The sequence below is a fragment of the Lissotriton vulgaris genome, chromosome 5, assembly GCF_964263255.1.
Source record: "Lissotriton vulgaris chromosome 5, aLisVul1.2, whole genome shotgun sequence".
In the NCBI taxonomy this organism is placed as follows: domain Eukaryota; kingdom Metazoa; phylum Chordata; class Amphibia; order Caudata; family Salamandridae; genus Lissotriton; species Lissotriton vulgaris.
Window position 1 is genome coordinate 983,086,119 of NC_141693.1, and position 23,328 is coordinate 983,109,446.

Consider the following 23,328-nt stretch of genomic DNA (forward strand, 5'->3'; position numbering starts at 1 on the left):
ACGGGAAGGTAGAAAAATTCATGCCTCTGCCCACCTGACAAAAATACCACTAATGAACTTAAAGGCAAGTCATTGACGTGTATATATATCACTGAAGTTAACTGCATTTGTGTGTTGCTGCTCTTTCTTCCCAATGAGACACTTGTGGATGTGTGGAATTACACCACCACCAGCGATAGTTGCTTTAATGAGGGAGTCCAATTCTTCGTCACCTCTGATAGCAAGCTGCAGATGGCGTGGGGTGATTCTTTTTACTTTCAAGTCTTTTGATGCATTACCAGCAAGCTCAAGAACCTCGGGGGTTAAGTACTCGAGGATGGCGGCGCTGTACACGGCCGCTGTAGCTCCCACGCGTCCGTGGCTGGTGGTCCTGGACTCAAGATGTCTGTGGATACGGCCCACCGGGAACTGAAGACCGGCCCTCTGTGAGCGGGAAACAGCCTTTGTCTTGGTCTTCCCGGAGTCTTTTCCTGCTTTACCGCCAGCCATTTCAAAACACTCTTAAAGGCTACAGGTAACTCCTAGGCTTTGATGCTTTGATTTTGGAATTACATTGGCTTGCATGAGACAAGTGTATTTTCGGTCTGATCGCATGCATGACAATCGGAAGGCATTTTACTTTGTCTGTGCGAGATTAGAAGAACTATTGAATGTGGTCTGCCCCCGCTGCCCCCCCCCCCCCACAAACCCTGTGATCTTTAGAAGACCACAGCAGCTGCTGACCATGGCTATGCCTGAAAGTGAGCCCTGGCTTTTCAAACTAGAACACGGTGTCTGCTGGGACTGTTAGACCATACTTACAATGTTAAAAGGAAAACTACAAGTTCCAGAATGCAATGCACGGTTGGTTGACGTGCAAACACTAGTTAGACGTGTCACAGGTGACACGGACTGCGCGTTAGCTGTGCCTTATGTGCAAAACGAGGAGTGCTTAGAAACATTGAACACGGGATGGCAGCGCTACGTTAAAATACAACTGCTCGTACTTTTGGTGGAGGCGGAACAGGAGCTGTACGTTTTGTTAGGAAGGCCGGATGTAAACCTCCGCCTTTTAATGAGTCGCCCCCTGCCACGGACCAGGTTGTGAGATCAGGGGCCCCGGCCCCCCAGGGGGCCAGTTGATAAACCCTGCACCGTTTCTGATGTGATCATCCTGCCCCCTGCCCACATCTCTCTTGATCCCATTGTGCTGCCCACTGTCCCTACCACAAGCAAGGTCTGGGAACCACTTCCCAACTGTCCCCTGCTCATTAGCATGCCAATTAGGAGGACACAATGACCGCAGGAAAGATAATTAAAGGCGGCCCCCGGATTACGGCCCGCTCAGGACTGTATTCAGAACAATCGCAGGACTGCTTTTCAGCCTAATTCCTAATTCATTTAAAATGTCGAGTTCAGGAAGTCTATCTGCCTGCCCCGGTACCCCGAGTTCAAATCCCGGGTGCGCGGCTTGCTGTCCCATGTATGTGCATCAGTGGTGAAGTTGCTCAGTTGGTTTTGCACCTTGCCACATATCAGAGTGTGTATTTACAACAAGGGGTGGTGAGGGACAGAGTCTCCGAATTAAGCAGAAAGCTCTCACCCAGTCAAGAGATCAGGGCCAGATCCAACACCGTTCTTTAGCTCACTGCACCATCCCAGTTTCAGAACCCGGCTGTATGCAAATGAGTCTGTTCCTGTCCCAGTGCATGATGGGAACAGGGCAAACCAAACTACAAAAGCCAACTCTTACACTGGGAAGGAAACAAGCTCCCGGGGACCGGCCTCTGGCATTACAGCCGTCTTCGGCCCGGTCTGCTTGAATCCTGATGGTGCAATGAGCAAGGGTCTCACATCTGAGAATACCCTTCCACGCTTAGGGTGGACAAAAATATTTACAACAAGGGGTGGTGAGGGACAGAGTCTCCGAATTAAGCAGAAAGCTCTCACCCAGTCAAGAGATCAGGGCCAGATCCAACACCGTTCTTTAGCTCACTGCACCATCCCAGTTTCAGAACCCGGCTGTATGCAAATTAGTCTGTTCCTGTCCCAGTGCATGATGGCTCCATCAGGATTCAAGCAAGCCGGGCCGAAGAAGGCTGAAATGCCAGAAACCGGTCCCCGGTAGCTTGTCTCCTTTCTGGTGAAGAATTGGCTTGGTAGTTTAGTCTGCCCTGTTCCCATGATGCACTGGGCCAGGGACAGACTGATTTGCATATAGCCAGGTTCTGAGCTGGGATGGGGCAGTGAGATAAATAACGGTGATGGATCAAGCCCTGATCTTTGGACTGTGTAAGAGTGGTCTGTTTAACTCAGACACTCTGTTCATCACCACCCCCTTTTCTAAATCGTTTTTGGCCACTATAGGTGTGGCAGGGTATACTCAGACATGAGTCCCTTTCTCACTGCTCCATCAGGATTCAAGCAAGCCGGGCCGAAGAAGGCTGAAATGCCAGAAACCGGTCCCCGGTAGCTTGTCTCCTTTCTGGTGAAGAATTGGCTTGGTAGTTTAGTCTGCCCTGTTCCCATGATGCACTGGGCCAGGGACAGACTGATTTGCATATAGCCAGGTTCTGAGCTGGGATGGGGCAGTGAGATAAATAACGGTGATGGATCAAGCCCTGATCTTTGGACTGGGTAAGAGTGGTCTGTTTAACTCAGACACTCTGTTCATCACCACCCCCTTTTCTAAATCGTTTTTGGCCACTATAGGTGTGGCAGGGTATACTCAGACATGAGTCCCTTTCTCACTGCTCCATCAGGATTCAAGCAAGCCGGGCCGAAGAAGGCTGAAATGCCAGAAACCGGTCCCCGGTAGCTTGTCTCCTTTCTGGTGAAGAATTGGCTTGGTAGTTTAGTCTGCCCTGTTCCCATGATGCACTGGGCCAGGGACAGACTGATTTGCATATAGCCAGGTTCTGAGCTGGGATGGGGCAGTGAGATAAATAACGGTGATGGATCAAGCCCTGATCTTTGGACTGGGTAAGAGTGGTCTGTTTAACTCAGACACTCTGTTCATCACCACCCCCTTTTCTAAATCGTTTTTGGCCACTATAGGTGTGGCAGGGTATACTCAGACATGAGTCCCTTTCTCACTGCTCCATCAGGATTCAAGCAAGCCGGGCCGAAGAAGGCTGAAATGCCAGAAACCGGTCCCCGGTAGCTTGTCTCCTTTCTGGTGAAGAATTGGCTTGGTAGTTTAGTCTGCCCTGTTCCCATGATGCACTGGGCCAGGGACAGACTGATTTGCATATAGCCAGGTTCTGAGCTGGGATGGGGCAGTGAGATAAATAACGGTGATGGATCAAGCCCTGATCTTTGGACTGGGTAAGAGTGGTCTGTTTAACTCAGACACTCTGTTCATCACCACCCCCTTTTCTAAAACATATCAGAGTGTGTGCAGATAATAATTCAAGCGCCACCGGAGCCACCTCTTGCTTTTATCCTCCGAGTTGTTGCCACGGGCCCTTACTTTCTGCCGGTGCCCTCGCGTATCTCTGTGGTCATGGAAACCTGGAGGGATTAGCAATAGTCTGATTATTTTTTTGCAAATGTAACATAGCAAGAATCATTGCAAAAAACAGCATAGCTGCCGTTTAAAGGTGTGACAATATAACTTCCTAAGCACTGTAGAAAACATGCTTTACTCTCAGCAAACGGAAGGGCACTCGGTTTAGGATGGAGTTCTGATTTCACCCTCACATATGCGACTCGCATGTTTCAAGCGTGAGCGTTTAAATCATTGAGGCATCCTGATATAATAACGTGTAAATAATATATCTGAGAGGAATGTTATGTTGCATCAGCTTCAACTCAACATGAATATTTTCTCTCTGGAAATTAACATTTTATTGAAATGTGCACGATTACTTCCATGGGATAAACATCTATTTTCTTCTGCTTTTTTCAGAAGAGTCTGCAAACTTTTTTGTGTTAAACTCCACGGAAATTTCTACAGATATTATCAAAGTAGTCGTGGAAAATTCACATTCGAAAATATTCAATAATTGTAGTCTAAACCCATTTGTTCTTGCAAAGACTGTGGAATATTTTTTGAAGACACCCTATGTTTTTTCCCGAGGTTAGTAGCATAAGATTGCAGACCGTGTGATGTTTCATCATGCTGCTATTGTTTTTAGGTTTTGACTGGCGATGCGTACTTCAGTACGCATGCGCCAAAAAACCTTTTGATGTGTGTGTGTGGGGTCGGGAATACGCCCTCTCCTCCCATTGGCTAGCTCCATAAATGGAGGCTAGCCATTGGGAGAGGGCTCCGTCCGTCAATCTCGGACCAGATTCGGGGGCGTTCCCGAGAATTTTTGGCTTTTGGCGACGTCACGCTACGTCAGCCAAAAGCCCTCGGGAACACCCCCGAATCTGGTCCGGCATTGAGCTGGCACCCGCCTTCCTGCTTGCGTGAGTGCTTTGTTTTTTTTGCCGTGTGTGTCTGTTCCCGCTTCCCCCCCCCCCTCCGCTGTCAGTGTGTCCATGTGTGTCTGTTCGCGCCCCCCCCCTCCCTCCCCCTCCGCTGTCAGTGTGTGGCCGTTCCCGCCCCCCTCCCGCTCTCCGTGCCTTTCCGCCCCCCCTCCGTTGCATTGTAAATGCTTGTTCACACTTGACTTTGTTGTGCGTCCTTGGTGATTTGGCTGCTTTTCTATGTCCGTACACTTATTTGTAAAATTGGAAGTGGGTTTGTGCAATGCTCAAGTAAACTAGTACAGGTAACTCCTAGGCTTTGATGCTTTGATTTTGGAATTACATTGGCTTGCATGAGACAAGTGTATTTTCTGTCTGATCGCATGCATGACAATCGGAAGGCATTTTACTTTGTCTGTGCGAGATTAGAAGAACTATTGAATGTGGTCTTTAAAGTGGATGATGTTGGTTTTGATTAAAAGCTAGTAGATTTAATTGATCAATGGATGAATCAAAGTTATTATTAACCAACGAGGCACAAGTTCATCGCCGCTTGACACCTTTTATTTCATATAAATCATTGCAAGCTTCTCTCGGTGGGGTTTATAAGCTTGTTACGGTTTAGTAGTCTTGTAAATACCACCTGCGCGTGGTTCCATTTGAATTGAACCCATGCTCAACGTTTATTTTTCCGTTCTCCTAAATGGCTGACACTTCCCATTTTTTCCCCTCTTGATTAGTGTGAGAAAAGTTTGTGTGTACGGTGTACTTCGGAAACTAAAATTTCTTCACGGTTGTAATAAATGCAAAGCCTGAAGCTCCCTGGCGTCTGAGCGGTAGTTTGCATGTTGCCAGTTTCTGCTCCCAAAGAAGTGCACGTTAATTAGTAACTCCTGGTGTTCGGATGGGATCGATAAACGCTTCGCTGTCTCAGCATGGAGTCCCCAAAATGGCTTGTGTGGGTTTCCCAACCTTTCTTTGCAAACTGCCTGCTCACCAGCGAAGCGGGTCGTGCTCTCGGACTGTTATCCTCGGCATGTGTGTGGAGCAGGCCTACTTAATCCTCCTCAGTCGGGCTTTAATAGCTGTTGTGGTCCTTCTGATACTTTTCATCTACAGTGCCCGATAGTTGGGATCGCAGCTTGTAGAGAGAGGCGAGAGTCTAAACGTTCGCTCTTCATTTTAAGAGAGGTGGTTTTCGGACGTTTAGTCTCGTCAAATAAGTGTAAGCCCTACGCTTTTAACTCTTGCAACCTGCGTGGCATGTGGGTACATTTGCTACATCACTCCAAGATGAACTTTTGTCTCGGTTATTTGCCAGTCATCCTCCAAGGGAGGCACTCGATCTGGATGAACGATCGACGTCTTCGGTGGGTGCCTAGCTGCTGTTCTCCATTGCCATCATGCCCCTTTCAAACGCTTTTCCTGTGTAGGTTGTTTACTTGGTCATGCCATTATTTTAGGCCAGCAGTTATTAGATATGCATTTTCTAAGTGCAAGTATACGTAGTTAATAGTCGGAACTTAACTTTACATTTGCTCTATTATACGAGATTCACTGAACGAGTGCCTGATGACTTGCAGAGGCGCCGCTAGATGTTTTTTAGAGGGAGTCATACGAGGAGGCTCATATAAAACTGGCATTCAAGCTATAACGGGGGATCATAAAGTATGTATGTTCCGCTGAAAGCTCAAGCCAGACTCTGCTCGATGTCCTCTTGCACCCTCGAAACATGTTTTTATGTGGCTTCTGTCTGCCATACACACTCTAACCTCAAGTGCCAAGAATGAGACAGTCCATCATTGATGTAAAACAGGATTACAATATATCCAGCTAGTGGATGAAATACACAACTAGAAAACATGACCCAGCTTCCCTGCTTGTTTTTGTGAGCCTAGGTGACTATTTCATTTCCCTGATCCTCCTTTTCAGGTCTCGCTTGCAAAATATATTATTGTATGCAACAAGGGGCTTGCAGCCCACCTATTGGTTAACATTCATTGCCTTCGTTGTTGCTCTTATCTGCTGCCTTTTAATTTAGCTATCAGGTGCTGGCTTCACTTCTTTAGGCTAGAGCATGGGCCACATACTGATTGCTTCAGTTGACTACTGGTCTTCTGCTGCGATTGAGGTACTGCTTTACAATTTTCTTCCTTGTCATTCTTGTTTTAACCTCTCAATTTGTGGCTATGTTTTACTATGCCACTCACTTCAGATAAGCCCTTTTCTCGTTTGAAACAACATGCCCATACTTTTCTAATTCCTGGAAAACAGTTCCCCGTACTTGTTGTGAAAAGATAACCGCCCGGGATGGTTAATTCCGTTAGCAAAATGCTTCAGCTACAATAAAAGGCAGGGGGTCTCCTCTGCTGTAAAACTAAGGGAGAGGCAGACAACTATACAGGTCGTCTTGCCAGGGTCCCTGCTTGCGTGAAACTAAATGTAAGTTTGCGCAACTGGTCAATCTGCAATGACCTTATGATTACTTTGCAGGATATGGTACATGTCCTTAACATGATTTATTAACTAAGTGTCCTGTTTTGCAATGATTTCACTGATGGGTCTGGTGTTGTCCTCTGCTTTGTGTCCATCTCATTGTGTGTCCTTCTAAGGTATTCTGGAATGTGAAGTGTGGTGTCAGGTGTGTCTGTGCCGTTCTGCCCTCCGTTACAATCATCCCCCCCCCTCGATTTTGGGTCCTTCTGCCCTCCGTCTGCCTAGTGTTTTGTGCCGTTCTGCCTACCCTTAGAATCATCCCCCCCTCGTTTTTGTGTCTGTCTGCCTCGTGATTTGTGCCGTTCTGCCCTCCGTTAGAATCAGCCCCCCCCTCGTTTTTGTGTCCTCCTTCCCTCTGTCTGCCTGGTGTTTTGTGCCAATCTGCCCTCAGTTATAATTGTTTCCCCTCGTTTTTGTGCCGTTCTGCCCTCCATTAGAATCACCCCCCCCCTCGTTTTTGTGTCCCTTCTTCCCTCTGTCTGCCTGGTGTTTTGTGCCGTTCTGCCCTCTGTTACAATCATCCCCCCTCTTTTTTGTGTCCTTCTGCCCTCTGTCTGCCTCGTGATTTGTGCCGTTCTGCCCCCGTTACAATCACCCCCCCTCGTTTTTGTGTCCTTCTTCCCTCTGTCTGCCTAGTTTTTTGTGCCAATCTGCCCTCGGTTATAATTGTTTCCCCTCGTTTTTGTGCCGTTCTGCCCTCCATTAGAATCACCCCCCCCCCCTCGTTTTTGTGTCCTTCTTCCCTCTGTCTGCCTAGTTGTTTGTGCCAATCTGCCCTCGGTTATAATTGTTTCCCCTCGTTTTTGTGTCCTTCTATAAAAGGCAGTTTAAGCAGATAAATGTATCTGTTGATCTCTCTCCCTCCCTGCATATCCCCCCCCCCCCCCCCCCCCAAGCACGTCAGGCAGGGGGTTCGGCGCCCAGCAGCACACAGCTTAAGCCCCGCAACCAACCCCCTCCTTTTTTTTTTTCTCTCTTCAGCCTTGTGGCTCTAACTAACACAATTCTGCAAGGGGCCACACTTGGGGTGGATCGGCAGGTCACCGAAGTGGCAGAAAATCAATATAAGCAGCCTGTCCCCTCCCTGCCCTTTCCCAGCCTGTCCTCTCCCAGCCTGTCCTCTCCCAGCCTGCCCTTTCCCAGCCTGTCCTCTCCCAGCCTGTCCTCTCCCAGCCTTTCAACTTCCAACCTGCCCTCTCCCAACCTGCCCTCTCCCAACCTGCCCTCTCCCAACCTGCCCTCTCCCAACCTGCCCTCTCCCAGCCTGTCCCCTCCCTGCCCTCTCCCAGCCTGTCCCCTCCCTGCCCTCTCCTAGCCTGTCCTCTCCCTGCCTGTTGTCGTGTCCAGGCAGCAGCGTGCACTGCGTCCCTGAAGTAACAGCCCTAAAGCAAGCAAGAACTACGCCCCCCTCCCACCAATCCCTGTTAGGTAGTGGAAACTGTCCAAACTGGGGTGCAGACAGCCCCTCTCACCTTTCGGCCTGGTACCACTGCACCAGCCGCACTACTTCCCTACTGACCGTTCTCCACTTCAGCCCCGTCTAAATTACAATTCATGCTTGTGACCCTTTTGCCTGCTTGTGCTTGTTTTCATGACCCTGTTGCCTGCTTGTGCCTCCGTGTGCCCCTGTTGCCTGCTTGTGCCTCCGTGTGCCCCTGTTGCCTGCTTGTGCCTCCGTGTGCCCCTGTTGCCTGCTTGTGCCTCCGTGTGCCCCTGTTGCCTGCTTGTGCCTCCGCGTGCCCCTGTTGCCTTCTTGTGCCTCAGTTTTCGTGTGCCCCTGTTGCCTGCTTGTGTCTGTTTTCGTACCCCTGTTGCCTGCTTGTGCCTCCGCGTGCCCCTGTCGCCTGCTTGTGCCTCAGTTTTCGTGTGCCCCTGTTGCCTGCTTGTGCCTCCGTTTTCGTGCCCCTGTTGCCTGCTTGTGCCTCCGTGTGCCCCTGTTGCCTGCTTGTGCCTCTGTGTGCCCCTGTCGCCTGCTTGTGCCTCCGTGTGCCCCTGTTGCCTGCTTGTGCCTCCGTGTGCCCCTGTTGCCTGCTTGTGCCTCAGTGTGCCCCTGTTGCCTGCTTGTACCTCCGTGTGCCCCTGTTGCCTGCTTGTGCCTCTGTGTGCCCCTGTTGCCTGCTTGTGCCTCTGTGTGCCCCTGTTGCCTGCTTGTGCCTCCGTTTTCGTGCCCCTGTTGCCTGCTGGTGCCTCCGTGTGCCCCTGTTGCCTGCTTGTGCCTCCGTTTTCGTGCCCCTGTTGCCTGCTTGTGCTGTGAGGGTGTGTGTGGAGGGCTCTGTGTGTGTGGGAAGCTTTGAGTGGCTGTGTGTGTGGGAAGCTTTGTGTGGCTGTGTGTGTGGGAAGCCTTGTGTGGCTGTGTGTGTGGGAAGCCTTGTGTGGCTGTGTGTGTGGGGGGCTCTGTGTGGCTGTGTGTGTGGGGGGCTCTGTGTGGGTGTGTGTGTGGGGGGGGGCTCTGTGTGGGTGTGTGTGCGTCATTTGTGAGAGATAAAGCTAGTGGCATTGTAAATGACAATGCCATTTATTTATGTTAAAAAAAACATAAATAAAAATAATGTCAAGAGCAATGCCAATAGCTCTAACTTTAACAAAGGCAAAACCATTGCATTGTAAATGCTTGTTTCTATTTTTATAACTTTTTGGGAGGGACTCGGCTGCTAGCAGTTTCTGGATGAAGTGTTGGCAGCTAATCAAATCTCAGCACGAAATTGAGAGGGTTTGCGAGTTTGGATTTTCATTAATATCTGAAAAATTACTGAATGGATTTACACCAATTTACAAAAACTTCGCTTTCTGGACCAAAAGCTACCTTTCTGACGACTTTGGTGTAATTCCGTCCAGCGTTATGGGCTGTAATTGTGGCTAAAATCCCTATGGAAAACTGAATTGGGAAAACGCATTTTGGGACCCTCCTTTTTTCCTCGGTTCCTACTTTGAAAGCACAATCTGAACCAACTGTCATAATAGCTTTTGAAATTTTGTGAAGATTTGTGACACGGCGCAAATGTTATTGGCAAAACAAATAATGATTTTCTTATGAAAACTAGTCCTAACTATAACTACTTGCCGATATATGAGCCCCCATCCTCCCCTACCCAGTGAATTTGTAAAAAAAAATATTTCAACATAAGTTGTAATCTTCCTCCCTTACTTACTTATAACTCCACTTTAACCTTTATTTTTCCAGTACATTTTGAAGGTTTTGTGCAGTACATGCCCAACGAGCGGTTGTTCAAAATCCCTAAGCCCAACCTCCCAAGGCCAGGCAACCCCTCCATCTCAGCCCCTACCCGAGAGAGACCAACAGCTCACAGACGCCTACCCCTAATTCTTCCCTTATTTTTCCTCTTGGTCCTGCCGGGCTCCCACTGAAGCACAGGGGCACCATGCTATCTGCCCCAGGACTCCAGCAGGAGCGGTCAAATACCCTTTTTTTCTTTCTTTTTTTTTTAAGGGGAAGGGGGCGGGATTCCCCTCTGGGACCCCCCTTTCAAGACACAGGTACAAAGTCCTTATGTCCTGTAATGTCACAGCTGCAGATTTTTTTTCATGTTGCAGCCAATGAAATCAAATGGTCATGAGGGAATGCTTGGTCCAATGGGCCCAAACCAACTGACACAAAAAACAAAAGGTCTCAGAATGCTCTATTTGTTCCTGTAGTACCAACCGTGCAGATATCCATTTCTTTTTAACCTTAATTTATCAAAAACAGCTGAAAAGATTTACACAAAATCACAAATAACACATTTTCGGGGTATAGTTTTAACTTTCTGCCAAATTTGTTGTAATAATTCTGTTCAGTAATTTTCTCTGTATTGTTCTGGAAATTGCATGGGACAAGAGCACTTTGGGACAGCCCTCCACCGTTTTCTCTGTCCCCGCTTCACGGATCTCCCCAAAACTTTACAGGAAGGAGCTGAGATGGGTTTACTTTTTTTTCTGCAAATCTTCATGAAGATTCGTCAAACACCACCAAAGCACCCAGTGCCGACTACTGACTTATGTTGAGTTAAAGAGATGAGATAATTTGCAAGAGGCAATCATTTTACATTCTATGCAGGTTCCCATCAATTTTACAAACATTTCAAAAGTGTGCACGCAGTAAAAGAATGCTGCTTGAGAGAACATATAAGCATGGTATTCATAACAGAGCGAGGGATGAAATCAAAAGAGAAGAATTATGGCAGATTGTTTAATTGATTATTATTGGATCTGCATTAATGCTACTGTCCTGTGCAAGTGTGCCAGCATTTGGCTGGCTTGCAGAAGGGTGAAAGATGGGGAAATTAGCCAACACTGTAAACCAGAGAGGGACGGGATTTTCAGCAGGCAAAACCACTCGGTATGAGACTAACTAAAGGCTCAAAATAAACTGAAACGAGTGGGAAATTAATTATTTTTAATGGCCACAAAAGAAACTGGAGCAAAAAAGCCCCCCACAACCAACACCACGGACAGTTGCTGCAAGTGTGGGCAGAATGGCGTCCTATGTGCAGAAAATGTCCAGTCTATTCTCAGAGGTTTTCACCCTTCATTTTATGTGGAAGAGACTGTATCAGCTATGATACAATGATCGTTCATATTGATTACTGGAAGGCAAACTAAAGAAAATCTATGTGGATCACAGGCATAGCATTCCCACAAAGGGTTCAACTTTCATATATTCTATTTCTTTTGTGTATGTGCAAGTGAATGAGAAAGTAAGGGACAACCTAAATATGGATTGGGGTTGGAAAATAACCTTTGGAACCTTGTAATTGTGGACAAATGCACTAACTCTATCTCAGGCAGTCTTCAAGGGAGATTCTCCAGGGTACACAGGCTCTCAAACAAGGGTTTACAAGAGGATTCAGAAGAATAATCACAGAAGAGTAATCACAATGCAGGAATCACAGCTGTCTTTTTAGGACTGTGGTAAACAGCGTTGACAGCACGGGGTCAGCAGAAAGATGTAACAATCTTGCAAGAGCTTCAGGAATTGCTAGAGGCTGAAGATCCTGGAAAGTCTATCCAATCTGTGCCCCACTGTTAAAAGACTATAAACCTGAAGTGTCCAATGTAGGTCCAGGAAGGGCATATCCATGCCGACTTTCCCGGCTAACCACCCACTTTATAAATGAGTTCTATGTAGACTGTCAGTCAAAAGAACTTTATTCGAATGTTCATAGTAACATTCATAAAAGCACATTTCAATAAAATTTTACAATTAATTCATATATAGCTAGAAATCACATAAAGTAAAAGTTTACAGGCAGAATACACAATTAAAAACATTTAAATATAAATAGTTAAACTGATTAAAAGAGAGACTCTCGACAAAAACACAAATTACCCCTCCATGCTTATCCTGAATTTGATTGCAAGTTTTAAAAAACTACATACAAACAAAGTGCAATCATTACTTAGTAGTTGGAGATAATAAAGTGCTGGTCGAATTTGTGCAAAATTCAGCTGTTTGAGTATTGGTTTTAGGTATAGTTTCCGTGTTACCAAATAAAAAGGGCAGATGAATAAAAAGTGTGCCAGATCTTGCGGAGACTTATCGTCGCAGCCGCAAGATGGCAATACTTGGCCCCGATGGGCCCCCCTCGGTACTGTCAATAGAAGATGAAATAAGTCTAGGTGAAACCTCGAGAGTAAAAAACGGTCATAGCCTGACAGGGGCCATGACAGGTACGGTTCCATGTGTACAGAAGTTTTTACAAGTACATGTTTCCGTACACTGTCTTTCTTTAATTCGGCCTCCTCCCGGGCTAAATACCTAGAAGAGAGAAATGACTTTTTCACAGAGGTAACATCAATTTTTCTAGTGAGTTCTGGGGTTATAAAGAGGTCAGGGCGCCCTAGTTCAGTTAGACACTTTCTGATATATTTGAGCCAGGGGACTTTGGATCCGTTTTCCCAAGTTATTGCCTCTTTTAAAATTTGTTGGGTTAGGGGTATTTCAGTATTTATCCAGCAGTTTAGCCAACAAAAGTACAGGATTTATGGCCAAACTGTCGCCTAAGTATGGCATACCCAGTTCTTCATGAACGGAGAAATTACCAGTACCCCTTGGTACCCTCAGAACACGTTTTAGGAAGTTATTTTCTGCGACTTCCAGACCTCTGGAAGAAGTGAACCCCCATAACTCACTGCCGTAACACGCAATAGATATACTTTTTGCTTTATAAAGTTGGAGCAATGCAGCCACTGGTGTATTTCCCATTTTCCTTGCAAAATCAAGTATGGCTGCATTAGCCCTTGTTACCTCTCCCATTTTCCTCTGTACAGCAGGTCCCCAATTTAACTGGTGGTCCAAGAGGACACCCAAATAGGAGAATGTCTTCATCACAGGAATTTTTTCCCCATTAACATTAAAGGTATTTGTTTTTTTATACCCCAGGCCTACCTTCATGACAAAGACTGTAGACTGACTATATGAACATGTATTTTATATTGTTATCCTGATATTCTACTTTGGATCCAGCCCTCATGGACCTACACTGGACATCCCTGCTGTCGTCATTCAGGCTGGCAACCAAACGTTGAGGAAGCAGGATGCTTCCAAGTTATTTAGCTAGATTGAATGCTCCATATCACGCTTAATGATCTGGAATATAAAGCTACTAAGAGGCCAGTAGACACCCCAGGAACATCAGAATATCTTAATGCATCTGGCATGAGGTACCCTTCAGAAAGTATTTCTGTGTCAAATACAACAAACAGCTACTCCACTACTTCTGTTGTCCCAGAATGGGCAACCACGCAGAGAGGTTTTGTCAAACCTGCTCGACATGTCAAATGAGTAACAAGAAATTTGGGGAGACAAAAGCTTTTCGAATTACGCTAAAAATGTTTGTTATTCCTTTTCATAGCATAGAGATGGACTTGCTTCATCCCCTTAATTGCATCTGCAAATCAATAATCCCTGGTGGCATGGGCTGCCTCATGAGTAACCTTGAGAAAGTGCCAGAGAACCTCTACACGCCTTGTGGTGGCTAAGACTCCTTGTGTGATTTTTTCCAGAGTTGGGTTCCCCAATAGGTTTGTAATAGAGGGCCAAACTACATGTCATCAATGTGATTGGAATGTGGGGTGAATTACAAGTTCTCACATGCTACCCGCAGATTAGAAGCTTTTTGAGTAATTTAAAAAAAACTCCTAATAAAACTATGGGTGCCTTAGAGCCATTGCTGAGTAGGAAGCGGGGCATTCCCCTTTCATGGCTGTTATTCGCCTTTCCAAAAGGCTCAATTTTGGGACAACCTATCTGCAGCCCCTTCCCATGAGTGAAGAAGATCTCCAAGGAGTATCCAGGGTCCCTCAGTCAGGACATGGCAGACTTTGTCCTGGATATTTAGGGCAAGCCTAGAGCAGCTGAAGGTCAGGTGTGACAAGAGAATTGGCCATTATTCTTAGCAGGATGGGCATAAGAGCAGTTAGTCCTCGTGCTCTGGAGGATAATTATACAGGCCTTAACTACCCGATGATCCCAATCAAAAAGGAGAAGTACAGGGCAGTACTCTCGTAGTTTGCCAACTATTCTTTGTGGCAGCAAAGTTAACACCTCTCTCCAACCACAATATTTACAGATGATACACTTCATGCAAGGAGCTATACATATAGGGTTTTAGAACAGTGTATGCCCACAATATTGTCCTACCAATATATTAAATCCTACTATATCAACATGGGCACTACATCACATGCCACATTATCTACCTTCTTATTGGCAGGTAAGTATTCATAAAAAATATATTTATAATAGCAATATATAAAAATAATATGTATTGGCATAGTCAATACGTTTCTCGTGTGAAACCGCCTTTTCTGTGTGATTATCCCAGATTTTTCACCTTTTGCTGGACCCTATTTATCAATTAATGGAATGCAAGGTATTCCCAAAGAGTAGAAGGGCCTCCTTTTGCTAGACGTCCATGTTAAGACTGGTCATAAATGCCCTTGAAAGCCTACTTAGAGAAGCAGGCAAGAATCGTGCACAGCTAAGTAAGGGAGTTAGGTACTGCACTGGCAACCTGTCTTGACATCAGAAGGCCTTTATCTGGTGTTGTGCCAGGCGAGATAACCAATAAAACTTTGAATGGTCTCCCCGGAGCAAAACCTTTTATCAGCCAAGAAGGCTGCTTTGTTGCTGTCATCTATGCCCAATATTTTTTCGCCACCATAGAGAACGACATTGTGCTTTTTTTGCCAGTTGGTGCCTAAAATGAAAAGGTTAATCGGTATCTTCCCAAAATGCAGCTGCATCTACTCTCAAGAACAGAAGATCAGGCTAGTATCCTACTTTTTTCAGCATGTGTGGTGTCACTGCTGTGGTAATCTGCTGTGGTAATTGTTGCAAGTCAAAAAATGTCTCTACATCTGGTTTGTTTAATGCAGAGCTAGTGAAAGTAGGGGCCTCAATAGTAACTGGTGCTAAAGGATTAAAAACATGACCAATATTTTTAGTAGGGAAAAGCCACGGGGACTTCTCGTCTTTCCACTTTCTAGGACTACTTGAAATGTAATCAGGTCCTCAACTGTAGATACCAGTGAAGAGAATATTAAAGTAGGAGGTGCTGACGGTTATGGTCCAAGATCAGGGATGTGTCTCCATTCAGAGTGAACTCTAAAAGTGTAGCATGAGATATTCTGAGCTCACTGAGTGCATTAATGTCTCTCTGTGCATGCTCATCTAGAGGTGAGAGCTCAACTTGGTGTTTTATTATGAACTGAGGTAAAGTCAGACTTGGGCGTTCTCGCCATTGTAGTGTGAAGTCCCTTGCCATGACCGAGCTCTGTCACTCTGCATTAGTAATTTCCTTCACAGGCCTGCTACATTCCTATCTCCCTCGAAACCAGAGCAATCTGCTTTTTAAGGGTCCTCCTGGTCACTGTTATGTTATGTTATGTTAAATTTAGCTTATAAAGCGCACGTACGCCCGTAGGCTTCATGGCGCTGTAGGAAGTTTTCAGAACATAACACAACAACAGAAGGACCGCTTAGAACGTCTAAGGATAGGCTTCTCTAAAAAGCCAGGTCTTAAAGGCTAGTCTAAAGGCTAGAATATCCTCGTGTGACCTTAAAGAAGCTGGCAAGGAGTTCCAAAGGGATGCAGCAAGAAAATGAAAGGAGCTGCCGCCCTGACGTTGTTTCCTAACAACCGGCACTGTGAGCAAGTTTTTGTGACCAGAACGAAGGTTGCGGGAGGGGGTGTATCTGGCAAGCAAGTTGATGATAAATTTGGGGCCTTTGCTTTGTAATGCCCTAAAGATAATGCAGCCGGTTTTAAAAGCCACCCTCTGGGCTACCGGCAGCCAATGCAGGTCTGCCAGGCCTGGCCTGATGGACTGCCATTTAGGAAGCCCACAGATCAGCCTGGCCGCCTGATTTTGAACCAGCTGCAGCCTCTTGAGCTGCCCGGCTGGAAGGCCCAAATATAAACTATTTGAGTAGTCCAGCCTAGACAGCACAAGGGCGATGGTCACCTGTATCAGGGCAGAATGGGTTAGGAAATGGGCAATCTTTCTGATCTTGCGCAGCTGAAAGAAGCATGCGGAAACAACTGACCCTACCTGACTTTTCAAGGAGAGGTCTTCACCGAAGGTGACTCCAAGGCTCTTAACCGTGCGGGATTTGGAGGGGGGATTACCCATCTCCGGAGGCCAGAATTGAGGTCCCCAGCTGAGTTCGCTCTTCCCAGGCAAGATCAGTTCAGTCTTGCCTGGGTTGAGTTTTAGGTGGTTAAGGCCCATCCATCTCTGGATATGACCCATGACCTCCCTAAACTCGGTGACAGCATCCGGCGACCCCAGGGGGAAAACCAATTGCAGATCATCTGCGTAATTAAAGATCCACACTTTGAATTTCCTCAAGGAGTACAAAAGGGGACGCAGGTATAAATTAAATAAAAGGGGAGACAGGGATGAGCCTTGAGGGACACCGCAATCGTTCTTGATTCTGGGGGCTGTGAAGGTGCCCAGTCTCACTGCTTGAGTCCGGTCGGACAAGAACGATTCCACCCAGCTCAGGGCAGTACCTCTAAGGCCTGCCTGCTCGACACGGCCGACCAAAATAGTGTGGTCGACCGTGTCGAATGCAGCAGACAGGTCAAGAAGCACCAGTGCCTGGTGGACATCCCTGTCCGCGTTGCACCGAAGTGTATTCTGGACTGCCAGGGTTACCGTCTCGGTCGAATGGCCTGGACGGAACCCAGCTTGATTTGGCTCCAGAAATCCAGTGGTTTCCACAAAGTTGGAAAGGCAATTGGAGACGTGAGCCTCCAATATCTTGGATAGGAACGGCAACAGGGATATAGGACGATAGTTTGATGAGTCCTGAGGGTCCATACCTGGTTTCTTAATTAGAGGGATTAGCAAAGCGTGTTTAAAGCCAGTGGGTACCCTGCCCTGGGTCAGTGATTTATTTAGTAGGGGTAGAATACCCTGAGGGATAGTCCGACCGATCTCCGAGAAGATGTGGGGGGGGCAGATGTCGTTAGGGGATCCGGACTTTACCCTCGTCAAAAGTGAGGAAAAGGTTTTATCATCAATGGCGGGGAAGGTGTCTAATACAGAGGGATTGTAAAAAACGTCATCCAGAGGAAGTGACGTTGGGGAATTAGCAATGCTCGATTTGATAGGGACAATTTTTTCTCTGAAAAAATTATTCAGGGAATCACATAGCTTCTGCGTAGGAGCTATTGAAGGGGCTGTCCTATCGTTATCGCAGAGTTCATTAACTATATTAAAAATATCTTTGGACTTGTTGGATGACGATAAAATTTTTGTGGAGAAGTAATTAAGTTTGTGTTGTTTTAACATTTTTTGATAACTTTTCCTCGTGACGCAGAAGATTTCCCTATCCTGTGAAGAGTAGGTGGCTCTCCACTGTCTTTCTTTCTGACGTACCCCTAATTTAAGTGCTCTAAGTTCTTGAGTGAACCATTTGTGGGCATCATTGCCCCTGATGTTAGGTAAGTATACAGAGGGGGCGAACAGATCTGCTGCGTGGAGAAGCCAGGAGGACAGTGCCCTCTCATCAACCTCCAGATCTTCGTCTAATGGGGGAAGGGTGTTGTTCAGCGTGTCCATGAACCCAGAGCGGTCCATGGATTTCCATTTGCGGAACTCTTTACCCATGGGAGGTTTGGCCTTGTGCTGCCCTTGAATTTCTAGTGGGAACTGGATAAGATAATGATCTGACCAAATGCAAGGGCTTATAATAGGAGAGAATGGTGGTACGTTGTATGTCCAGATTTGGTCCAAGCTGTGACCCTTCTGGTGAGTGGGAGAGTGAATGTGTTGGACCAGGTTTAGATCTGTAAGCAGATCCCTCAGTTCTCCAGCTTGGATGTCAGTATCTGTTCTATCGAACCAATAATTTAAGTCCCCCACTAGAACAGTTTTAGAGTGCTTTATTACATGGGAGGCCAGTTGTTCTGCCAAAAGTACTTGATAATTGGCCATGTATTGGGGAGGGCGGTATAACAGAATTACAGTAAGAGCCCCACTCTCTGAGTCTAGTGTAATTACCAAATTCTCTGTGTTGGGGAGGGTGAGAGAAGGTAATTCCCGGAAGTGAAAGGATTTTGAAATGATTGCTGCTACCCCACCTCCAGCCTTCCCTTGAGCACGGTTGGCAGTCAGAATGTAGTAGTCTGAGGGAAGTGATGCCAGAATGTCCGGCAGGGAATGAGGGTTGGTCCACGTTTCGGTCAACAATAGAAGATCTGGTTTTTCTTCCGTCAGGAAAAGGAAGATGTTGACCTGGTTCTTTATTAGGGACCTTGTGTTGAGGTAGTAGCATCTCAAGTTATGTAATAATAGAGGAGCCGATCTAGGTTCATTCGGGAATGGTGGAGTAGGCTGAGTGTCATCAGCCAGCAGGGGAAGGCGGGAGAGCCCCAATGTTTGTATACGTGTGCAAGTATGCAACGGGAGTGAAGGGAGGGCTATTCCTGAGGAGGAGCTAGGTTGTAGTGATAGTAAATCATAAGAGGAATACCTCAAAAAATGGCCAGGGGGGGTGGGCCCGGGTCCCGGTCGACCGCGGACGGGCGCAGACGGGCTTAACTCAGGCGCAACTCCGGCGCGCCTTCGTCGCGCCCGCTGCGCTCGTCCGCTGCGCTGACACATATGGACCGTTTAAGTAGGGGCGGGACTCGGGGGTGTGGCGGTGATGTCACTGGTCACTGTTTGACAAACTTCACGTACTATTCATCAAAAGGGTTGGCCTTTTTTAAATTGGTGGTATCTAGGCACATTACTAACTCACAATCCTCTCAAACCACAATCATTCAGAGTTAATCAAAGAGAATATACGAATCAGGTGAAATCGCCTTAATCTAAAAATATTGCATTCTTTATTAGTTTTTAATTGGTTGAAGAATGTGTTAGATATATAATTTTGAAAAATGACAACTGTTTTATATATTGCACCTCTAGCAAAATATATTTTACAATAAACTTTTTTTAAAACACCTAACACGAGCACACTGAGTCATACCAGTATAATCGAACCATAAACAGGAGTAAACAGAGAATGGTGTAATCTCCATATTAAATCATCTATTACGCTCATATATCCAACCAGCTCCTCTTTTTGTCAGTCATTTCCCCTAGTATTGTCAGACCACTGGTGAGTTTTTTAAAGGCTTGATTTGAGAATCAAAGACAAATTGAATCTACCATATTTGATATGACTACGTATTTTTCCCTATTAACCAAAACATGTTTTGATTATTGTGTTGGTTCTAGGTAGAGAGATTACTTTTTCTAAAAAAAAAAAAAAATTAAAAAAAGAACTGCACCATCACCTCAAAAAGGCAACCCGCCCCCCCCCCCACACTTTCCTTCTCCTATCTGATAAAAGCACAATTTTAAACTGAAAGACCACATGCCCAATCATACCCATTACTCCTAGTTGATTGCCATTTTCACAATAATATGAGCATTGTACATCCTATTACAATCAAACTCCAAAGCTGAACTTAACACAGTTAGCTATGAATGCATATAAAGAAGTACCGGACAACCTGAGAAGATCTCATGAACAGCTCTTGAATGTCCAGTTCGTCCAATAAAAGGGTTCGTCCAATACGGTGCACCGCCATGCTCACGTGGGATTTGCTGTATGGTATCTTCAGAAGCTTTTTAATGTTCTTAAGGGACAAAACATTATAGATTTATTAGACAATGCAGTTCTTGCAAAGGGCAGATCAGTATCCAACTGGACACAGACGTCATGATAAAGAGTAGTATAGGCTTCCACTATGAACAGAAAGCAATATTTAACAAATTACACAAATATAACAAGCGTCTACAAGAAATTAATATAAATTTGATCGCTTTTGACAGAGCACTTAATGATGAAAAAGTCAAAAAGCAAAAATGAATTTGAAAATAGTTTATATTGTAGTCTCGAACATACATATTGATTTCTCATTCATCTTTCATTTACAGGCCTTTCTGGATTATATTCCTCACGATGGAGTGAGGACATAGATGGGCAGGTATGCAGAGTCCTCCACTGAAATGAAAAAGCAGCATGTGGAGCAGGTCTTCAAGCCGCCAATGTCCCCACAGAATAATAACCATTGGTTTGTGACTTATGCTCATAGGTAGGGTTGTCCATATCCCTAGCAAAGAAGATGTAGCTGTGGAGAGGGGCACAGTTACTCTTGCCCCAAACCTCTGGGCTTTCCTCTAACATTAATGGAGCTCACACATAGACAGTGAAATGCTCCCAGTATCTTGCATAACGCACTCTAGAATTTCCCACACAACAATTAAACAGTAAATGCTAGCCGTTTTATACAGCCCACAATGTTAGAGCACATTAGGTTACTGGAGAAGTAACTCCGTAAGGTAGCTTTGCACGCTGTCTTAATGAGCTGAACAAAATGTATCCAAAATGAGAGCACAAGCAAAGTCTTTATGCTTCTTTAGTGATCAACACTGGAGTGAGGAAAAGCAGAAGGCATACTAGAGTGATCTCACACAATCCCTCACCTTGCTCATCAGAGTGGCATTTGTCAGTTGCCCTAGATTAGATTCTTCTCTGTCCCACTCGTCATGAAACTAAATCCTATTAGGTCCCCTCATATGGCTACAAAAGATTTCTACATTGATTGCATTGTTAGTCCAAGACATTGCTGGGCTGAAATGGATTAATAAGCTCAGGCTGTTGAGCCCCCTGGGCACGTTCTATAATAAGGCCGTTGGTGCTTCTCACCTTGGTCTCTCAGTAGCTCAGAAAAGCTAAATTCAAACTGAGACAACTCAAACAGAAATGACAAAGCACATACGGTGGAACATTTAGAAATATTTAAGGGAGGGCTGCTTAATTATAAGAAAGTGATCATCCATGTTAAACTGGGTTTTTACGGTTCTAGGATTAGTGAAGCATGGAATCCTCAGAGGGAGATCTTTAAGATCATGAGGAACCTTCACCATCGGACAGAGTTAGTCAGTCAGTAGTGGCCACTCAAGCTCGCTGCTTGAATTCAATGACTTCTTTGTAGAAACGATTCACCTGATCAATGGATTGATAGCCCATTGATAGAGTGGCAAGATCCTGAGGATGTGACGGAGGCAGATTTTACTCCAGTTGAGTTCACTCCGCAGGGGAATAATGCAGTACTAAGGCTCTTGGGTGAAATCTTTTCAGGCTCTCCAAGTGACCCTCTTCCTCCAAGAGTGATGAAATCTTTAGCTCCTACCATATTAGATCCTCTCAGTAAAGTAATTAATACTTCCCTACGCACAAGTGTGGTTCAGAGTGTCTTTAAAAACGGCAATAGTGTTCACTCTGCTCAAAACAAAACAAAATAATGAATGACAATCCGGCTATGCTAAACAACTACTGGCCCATATTGTTGCTCCCCTTCTGTGCCAAAATATTAGAAACGTATGATGCACAGGAAAAATGCAATCATCTTCAATTTGGAATGTTTTTAGATCTCAACAAGCTGGGTCCCTACCTATTCACAAAGCTAAGACAGCCCTTGTGTCGGTTACTGATGATTGGAGGATAGAACTGGATGCTGACCAAACTATGGCTCTGCTATTGTAAGACATATACGCTGCTTTTAACACTGTAGATCATGGACTTCTCCTACAGCAGGTGAGGGCAGCAGGACTTATAGGAATGACATACAAATGGCTTAGCTCCTTCCTGAAGAACAGAACTCAAGAGGTACACCTACTCCCTTTTAAAGCGGCCCAAGTAAATGCTAACTGTGGGGTTCCACACTTGCTCAACTTGTTCAACAGATATCTACAACCCTTGATCAAGCAGCCAGTTAGACGAGGATGCTAGATCTAGCACCATGCTGATGAGTTCTAGCAAGATCGTGCCTGTTTGGAGGCCATCACAGGTCCCACTCTTCGTTTCAAGAGCTGATGCGCTTCATCTGTGACTGGATGAGGACCAACTCTTTGACACCGAATACTGAAATGACTTAGGTAGTGTTTTTTAATGGGAATCCTACAGCCTGGTCAAACCTCTACTGGCCTGCTGAATTAGGTCCACTGCTAACACCCAAAGGGGTAGCAAAAAGCTTGGCCATTTTAGTGGACCAGCATCTGTCTCTGAAACCACATATCTACAGCGTGGGTGCTAAGGGAGCATTCATGCTTCGTACGCTGAAGAAACTGGTGATTGGGGAGTTAATTGATGTATGAACATTAGAAACAACAAGCATTTGCACTGCAATAGGTCTTGCAGCATTAAAGTTTGAGTTACTGGCATTGTAAATGACAATGCTTTGCATAATTTTTTTCAATTTGCAATCTATACTACTATTATAAAGAGAGAACTTGCACCTTTAGGCAAGGTAAACTCGGGAACTACAGTGCCAATCTACACACCCAAGACATCTTAGAAAACCTCAGGGCAAGCAGAAGGACATAGGCTACATAAAAATAAAAATAAAACGTTTTTTAAAATATTAATAAATTAAAAAAAGTAGTCCCTTGCAACTAGCGCCGGCCGCGACGTCTGCGTGAGGGGAGGAGCGGCGTTTACCAAAACCAGGAAGAGCAGACGACATGAGCGACGTCTGCGTGAGGGGAGGAGCGGCGTTGACCAGAACCAGGAAGAGCGGAGGACAACAGCGCCGGTAGGAGCTGCGAGAACCGGAGGAGCAGTGGCAGTGAGAGGTACGTTGCTGGGGCGGGAGGCGGGAGGGAGTCGGCGAGTGCACCGCGCGGGCTGCTACCTAATTTAAAACTAATGTTTATGGAGTCCGGGCGGGAGGCGGGAGGTGGGGCGGGGGGGGGGGGGGCTGCTACTTAACTTAATTCGAGTCCGGGCAGGAGGCGGGAGGTGGGCGGGGCGGGCGGGGGCGGGAGGGAGTCGGCGGGTGCAACCCTCGAGAACATGCTGCCCCAGCCACCTTCTGCCCCGGGGTAAAAATGCAGCCCCCAGCCCCCTTCTGCCCAGGCAACGCTGGGGCG

At 46.0% G+C, this 23,328-nt stretch overlaps 1 protein-coding gene and 1 pseudogene across 4 annotated transcripts in view; both read right to left on the minus strand.

Moving 5' to 3' along the window:
- Positions 1-23,328, minus strand: part of EDRF1 (erythroid differentiation regulatory factor 1) — a 346,290-nt gene that overhangs the window by 246,571 nt on the left and 76,391 nt on the right. For all 4 annotated transcript variants that reach the window (XM_086922577.1, XM_086922576.1, XM_086922575.1 and 1 more), the window contains exon 4: positions 19,905-20,030. In XM_086922577.1, coding sequence (XP_086778703.1) covers positions 19,905-20,030 — 126 coding nt within the window. The remainder of the gene's footprint in view (positions 1-19,904; positions 20,031-23,328) is intronic.
- LOC147711855 (histone H2A.Z pseudogene) lies at positions 70-500 on the minus strand (annotated as a pseudogene).